Source organism: Passer domesticus, unplaced genomic scaffold, assembly GCF_036417665.1.
Source record: "Passer domesticus isolate bPasDom1 unplaced genomic scaffold, bPasDom1.hap1 HAP1_SCAFFOLD_37, whole genome shotgun sequence".
Classification (NCBI taxonomy): Eukaryota; Metazoa; Chordata; class Aves; order Passeriformes; family Passeridae; genus Passer; species Passer domesticus.
In genome coordinates, this window is record NW_026990149.1 from 1,708,684 (window position 1) to 1,715,481 (window position 6,798).

The window sequence follows — 6,798 nt, forward strand, 5'->3', positions numbered from 1 at the left end:
TTAACCTGCTGAGGGAACAGTTGATGTTCTAGTCTTCAGGGTGTTTTCTTGTGGGAGATCTTAGAGGGCTGTGAAAGCTGCTGCATCCACAGACAGCAGTGCCTGTGCTGGCAGTCTCCTGGCAGGATCCCCTGGGAATGCTAAGCCTACAATTCTTGCATCTTGTTTGTGCCTTTTACCTTTGTCCTGGGCATTTTTAAACACGTGTGTCAGTTGCTGTTGCGGTGGATGTTAGGGAGTGTAAAGTTTCTTCAGAGGTGCCTCTGAAGCTGCATTTCATTGTGTCTCTTGCAGAAACGCAAGGAGGACTCTGCTGTGCTCTACTCCAGCCCCAAGCCCTGTGGGATTGTCCAGCCTCACAGCACTGCAGAGATCCCAGTGCTGGTGGAAGTGCAGGCGCTGGGCACGCATCGCACCAATGTTCTCATCGGCGTGTTCGGGGATGAGAGAAACCCACTGGTGAGTGCAGGGGAGATGTGTGCCTCTGTGCAGCTGCTCCTGGCAGGCTGCAAAGGGCACAGGGATTCTTCCGGGGAAAACAGGCACAGGCTGCTGTGGAGAAGGCCAGGAGGGATGGGTGGCACAAACAGCTCGTGCCTCACGGGTGGTAATCTCAGTGTCTGGCACAGAACGTCGTTGGTCTGAGCTGGAATCCAGGGTCACTTTAGTGCATTACTCTTGAAAATGCTGTTAACTTTGGAAACATCTGTTTGAAAATGGCATCTCTCTGAGCGCAAAAGAGGATGTCAGAAGACTTCTGGGAACCTTGAGCTTTCTGTAAAAAAAAGGAAGGCTGGCATTTCAAGAGTGGTTGCAAGGATTGAAACTTAGATTAAAACATAAGGAAATGACAATGGCAAATTCCCTGAATGGCACCAAACATCTGAACCTGGGCCATTATGGCACTGCATGTAAATCAGTGAACAGGAAGGACAGGCAATGCAGGCTGTGCCAGGGAGCATGAAGTTTGACAGAACAGTTTCTTTCAACTCTGAGGCTGCTTACCTTAAAGAGGAGGGTTTCTCCCCACCAGAGGAACCAGTTGTTTAACTGTCAGCCTGGCCATAACTAGAGATTTCTTGCAGAGCTTTTACCTTTGGGCCAATCCTTTGTAGTTTGAAAGGTTCTCTTACCTTGATCCTTTTAAATTTGGAGGTGAACATGTAATTATCTTTTTCTTTTTTCCCAAAAGCCCAGCATTTCAGCTGGAGAGTGGTAGCTGTCCCTAAAGAAATACCTTGAGCAGGGATGAGCTGTTTAAGGATTTTAGTTTTCCCTGTTATGGTTTGTTTGGGTTTTTTTTAAAAATCTTTCTTGCCTGCTTCCTGGGACAGAGAAAAAAGTTATGGAGCTCTGGACGGCTGGCAGAAACCTCCCCAAGCCCAAGGCTGATGGAGTCTGGCAGGATCCCAGCACTACAGCCGATGTATGTATGTCTGTATGCATGGGGAATGCCACCTGAGTCCCCTGGGAGTGTTGGAAAATGTCAGCCAAGCCCCCAGCAGTGTCAGGGAAACATTCCTGATAAATACCTGGTGGAGCTGCAGAGTTTCTGGCGTTGGGCCCTGGGGGGGCTGTGCTGGCTGTGCTGGCTGTGTCTGCCCCTGGATGTCTCAAATCTGCCCTTTTTGCTTGCCTTCTCTGTCTTTTCCTCTCCCACTGTGCTTTTTGCATGCCCACAAGGTGTTCATCCCTGTCCTCTGCAGTTCCTCAGTGCAAGCAGTTGCAGCTGCTGCAGCAGCTCAGTGTCATTCCTGGGCTGCCTTTAGAGCAGACCTGCTCCAGCCTGGATTGGGAAGGGCTGGATCAAAGCATTTCTCAGTTCAAGGTGCCAGCAGCCAGCCAGGGGCTGCATCCTGACCAGGAGCTGCTGGTGCAGGTGTCCCTCCCTGCCACTGCAGGTCTCTGTTCACAGTTATCTTCTTTTCCAGAGATGAGCTTCACCCACCTAAATTCAATCCCCAACCACCAAAGGAGATGAGAACATGTTTGGATTGCCCAGCGTCTCGATGGAGGCACTTCAAGGCTGGAAAGCAGGAGGCAGCCACAGCCCTGACTGAAGAGCAGGATTTGACCCAGTCTTCAGGAGCAGAGGTAGATTTTCTTGTACACCTACTGCTTGTGCTGCCTCCTTAGCCTGCCACCAGCAAGTCATGCTCCTGCTGAGCTCCCTTTTTGCTGCCCTGCTGTCCTGTGCCCTGACAGTGGCTGGGCAGCAGGGCCAGTGGCTGGACATGGGGCAGTGGCAGGGAGAAATAGGAGAGTTTTCCTTGGAGAAGCTCACTCAGATCCTACAGGCCTGTGTTGAGTGTGGCATTTTTTACCTTGTTGCCTTCCCAATGCAAGATGAGGCTTTTATCTGCATCATGATGGGAAGAGCTGCAGCTTCCTTGCCACAGCAAGCTGGGATGAGTCCTGATCTCCATGTGCCCTCTTCCCAGCCCAGCCAGACTCCCTGTTTGCAGGTCTCTGCTGTCACCCGAGAGCTGCTCTTGCACTGCTGGCCCTGAAGCTGTCTTACAAACTGAGACTTGGCAAAGTGGCTGTCTCTTCCTGCAGGCGTAGGGAATGGCTTGTTTTTCAGGTGCCACCACAAGCTCCTGCAAACCCTCACCTCCCAGCAGGCCTGGAGGGATTCAGGTGCTGCGTGGGCGCACCGCACACTGCCCTGGAAGCGGAGAAGGGAAGAGGGAATCTGTCTCCCTTGCACACTGTCAGTGTGGCAAGCAGGGCTGGAGCTGCCAGTGCCACTGGTGGCCCTGAGCATTGGCCACAGAGGGGCCTCCCATCCCTGCAGGCCCAGCACAAAGTGCTGCTGGAGCAGCTGGGTGTTGGAGAGGCCGTGCAGGACACGTTGTGGGGCTGTCCAAGGACGCTGTGCAGCACCTATGGAGGGCACTGCTCCCCCTGCAACTCCTCAGGTGGTCCAGAGGAAGGTTTTGCAGGAGCTTTTGCTGTAGCACCTTGAGGAAGCAGCATTTAAATCAGAGAGAGAGGGGAAGAGCCTCAGGAGTCAGATGAGCTGGGCTGGGAGTCCTTTGCTCAGCTCCAAGAGCTCTCACTCTGAGTCTCCTCCTTTTCTAAAAGCAGTAAGTTTTGAAACTTTTTCAAGGCAAGTTGTGCATCAGAGAGAATTTCTAGTGCCAGGAGACATCCCAGTTCACTTTCATGTCATGTACTAATGAATGCATTGACCCGTGAGGATGGGAGAAGATTTTCCCCATGGTCCCTGCACTGGTCAGTGGCATGGATGCAGGATGAGATCAGGGTGATTCTGGCAGTGTTTGGGGAATAGGCCCCTCTGGCTGCAGCTGCACTTTGCTCCAAGATGCTCTTCTGCATCCATTTTCACGCTCAACACCTCCATCTCTCCTGTCTTCCATGCAGGCTTCCAGTATCCTGCCAGTGTCAGGTGTGCTGCAGCCAGGAGAGAGCCAGCAGGTCTCCTTGCCCTTCTCTGGCCACCTCAACAGCATCTCCAGTGCCACGGCGCTGTGCCACGTGGAGGGAGGCCCCAGCTCCGAGGTGCTGGTGCCCGGGGAGGCCTCACGTGTCAGCTGCTCCCCAAGCCCCCAGGAGATCAACTGTGGCTCTGGGGCACCTCTCAGGGAGAGGTGAGTAAGCCTGCCATGGGTTCCTGCTCTCCATGGGTTACTGTCCCTGCAGGGCTTCCCTGCTCCAAGGACTCTGAGCTCAGAGGTGCTGCATAGCAAAGGCCAGAAGCAGCACAGGGATGGCCACTCTTAGCTCCCTGGCTCCCAAGAGAGGAAGCACCTTCTTCTGTTGGGACAGAGCATCTTCTTCTCTAGTTTAGTGGTGAGCCCTCCTGGCTCAGATGCTGCCTTCAGGGAGCTGGGCTCTGGCCCTGCCTTGGCACTGCCTCTAGAGGTGTCTTTAGCTCCATGGTGTTGAGTCACATCTTCTTCATCATCTCCCTTCTTCACCAAAACAGTGGGATTGTGGTGTGGGCAGGCGTGGGGCACAGACCAAACCTTGGTTTGGGTGCTGGTGCTGCCACAGATGAAGTCCTTGCAGTGCTGATCTGCCAGGGTTCTCCTGATGGTGGGACAGCAGCCATAAAAGCTCCTGTCCTTGAGGCTCCCCTTCAGCTGCAGCAGTGGGCAAGCACAGGAGAAGCTCTGCTCCAGCAAGGCAGCCCAGCTCAGGACACACAGGCAAAGTGTGCAGCTGGGAGTGGGGGCTGCTTAAAGCAAGCCTGTGCATCAGGACTTCCTTCAGGCCAGGCTGAAGTTGGTTTCATGGGGAGGAGAGAGGAGAGGGACGAGGCTGCTTCAGATGGTTTCCATGGCAGACAGCACCAGCTGGCTTGGTCACAGCTGGCTTCCAGCAGGAAATCTGGCTGACAAGAGCCTGTCTTGCAGGAGAGCAGTTCCTCCAGCCTTTGCTTTCTGACTGATGGGATTATTCTCATTTAGGATCAGGCTATGAGTCATTAATACCGAGGCTCACGGACAGAGACTCTCTAACTCATTAAAGTTAGAAAATGGTATGTTTATTAACCCCGGTGGGTGGCACCAGAGTCGTCCCTACAAGGCGTGACCGTGCTGTACAAGGTTCTTTGCCCTCTCTTTATTTCCCAGGATCTTACATACAACATATGTGCACAACCCCAGCACTTCCCCTCCCTGCTCTGTATTAAAATGAGGTCATTAGTCCTTCACACCTGTGCAATTCTTCTCTGGAATTGGGTTGGTGGTCTCCTATTGGGCCAGTGGTCTTAAGGGATGAAGTCAGGAATGTCTTCATCAGGTCTCTGTGACCCTCTGGCACCATCCAAGGTCCCCTGCTTAGTGACTGATTGACATAAAGCCCAGGTGCTAACCATTGTTCTACGGGTTTCAGTATGTTCTTCTAACAGTTCACTTACTCCACTTCCTTCTATCAAGAAGCTCATCATGGTAAACAATATAACAATCAGCTCTGGCTTAAGCATCTAATCATCATTAACCTATGGTCTACCTGTCTAACTGACATCCTGATCAATGTGAATTGCTTCTAAGCCTCAGGTGAAATCTGAACTCTTTAAATTCTTGCTTCAGCTGTGCCCAGGGAGAAGGGAGCTGAATGAGCTGAGTAAGAATTGCAGGAGAGATCAGCAGACGTTGGCACTCTGTGCTCTGCTTGAAACTGGGAAGTCAAGAGACAAAGGGCGTTTTCAGGCACAGCGCAGAGAGCTGGTGGATCAGCCTTTGGCAGTGGGCTGGAGGTGTCTGGCTGTGCCTGGAGAGGGAGCTTGCACAGTCAAGCCCTTCTGATGGCAAGGCTCAGGTTTGGCTGGTCCTGGAGGTGCCCTTCCACCACTGCCCTCCCTTGGGATGTTCCCAACCTCTGTGGGTTGAGGAGAATTCACGGAAATGGTCTGGCGCTGCTGCCTGGCCTCAGGGTCAAGGAATGAAGTGCAGGGCCAGCCAGGACGAGTCAGCCCAAGGTTCTGGTGGTGACTCTCAGCCATGTTTTCTGTTTTGTCTGCAGAAGGGAGCTGAAGCGGCCGTCTCCAAAGCTTGAGGAGGAGGCAAAAGCCTTGGCGGAGGAAGAGAGGCAGAAGGAGAAAGAGAAGCAGAAGAAAGAAAAGAAGGGTGTCTCTGTGGGGAAGGAACCTCCAAAAGCAGAGAAGGGGAAAACCAAACCCCCAGAGAAGAAGGAAAGCAAGGCCCCAGAGAACAAGGACACCAAAATCCCACCAAGGAAGGAAATCAAAGAACCAGAGAAGATGGAAAACAAACTTCCAGAAAAGAAAAACAAACATCCAGAAAAGAAAGAAACCAAAATCTCAGAGAGGAAGGAAAGCAAAGCCCCAGAGAAGAAGGAAAGCAAGGCCCCAGAGAAAAAGAACACAAAAGCATTAGAGAGGAAGGAAACTAAATTCCCTGAGAAGAAGGAAACCAAAGCCCCAGAGAGGATGGAAAGCAAACTCCCAGAAAAGAAATACAAACCTCCAGAAAAGAAGGAAACCAAATTCCCAGAGAGGAAGGAAAGCAAGGCCCCAGTGAAGAAGGACACCAAAGCATTAGAGAGGAAGGAAACCAAATTCCCAGAGAAGAAGGAAAACAAAGCCCCAGAGAAGATGGAAAACAAACTCCCAGAAAAGAAATACAAACTTCCAGAAAAGAGGGAAACCAAATTCCCAGAGAGGAAGGAAACCAAAGTCCCGGAGACGAAGGAAATCAAAAGCCCAAAGAAGGAAAGCAAAGCCACAGAGAAGAAGGAAATGAAAAGCCCAGAGAAAAAGGAAAGCAAAGCCCTAGTAAAGAGGGAAATCAGAATTCTAAAGAAGGAAACCAAATCTCCAGAGAAGAGAAGCAAACCTCCAGAAAAGAAGGAAACCAAATTCCCAGAGAGGAAGGAAATCAAAATCCCAGAGAAGGAAATCAAAGCACCAAAAAAGAAGGAACCCAAAGCCCCAAAGAAGGGGGAAGCCAAAGCCTGAAAGAAGGGAGGAACCAAAATCCCAGAGAACCCAGCTGAGCTGGAGAAGAACTCTTTATTTTATTCACACAACTTATTTTATACAGTTTGCCAAACCTAATGTGCAACTTTAGGTAGTTAATCGATTTCTTATTACTAGTTATGCCAGTTATTCTGTTGGATAATAAAATATATTTTACTTGTGCATCAAATCTCTCTGTTGTATTCTTTGTATTGTTACCTATTCTCTTCACTGATTCTCATGGGACAAATCCCTTGTTCTTGCAGGTGCATTTGTTTTTCACCCTCAGATCAGATTGTTCACCAAGTCTCATTCTCAAAATAACTTCACATGGGAACTTGTGACTGCTT

The 6,798-nt window shown here is 50.9% G+C and overlaps 1 protein-coding gene and 1 long non-coding RNA gene across 2 annotated transcripts; both read left to right on the plus strand.

Moving 5' to 3' along the window:
• Window positions 1–311: 311 nt before the first annotated feature.
• LOC135292568 (uncharacterized) lies at window positions 312–2,083 on the plus strand. The gene is made up of 3 exons (XR_010354805.1): window positions 312–459; window positions 1,335–1,426; window positions 1,932–2,083. It is a non-coding gene; the product is annotated as an uncharacterized LOC135292568 (long non-coding RNA).
• Window positions 2,084–3,250: 1,167 nt separating this feature from the next.
• On the plus strand, window positions 3,251–6,605 carry LOC135292524 (neurofilament heavy polypeptide-like). Its single transcript, XM_064406716.1, has 3 exons — window positions 3,251–3,268; window positions 3,388–3,614; window positions 5,494–6,605. The coding sequence occupies exons 1-3, from the start codon at window positions 3,251–3,253 to the stop codon at window positions 6,446–6,448; spliced, it is 1,200 nt and encodes a 399-aa protein (XP_064262786.1). The 3' UTR covers window positions 6,449–6,605.
• Window positions 6,606–6,798: the final 193 nt, after the last annotated feature.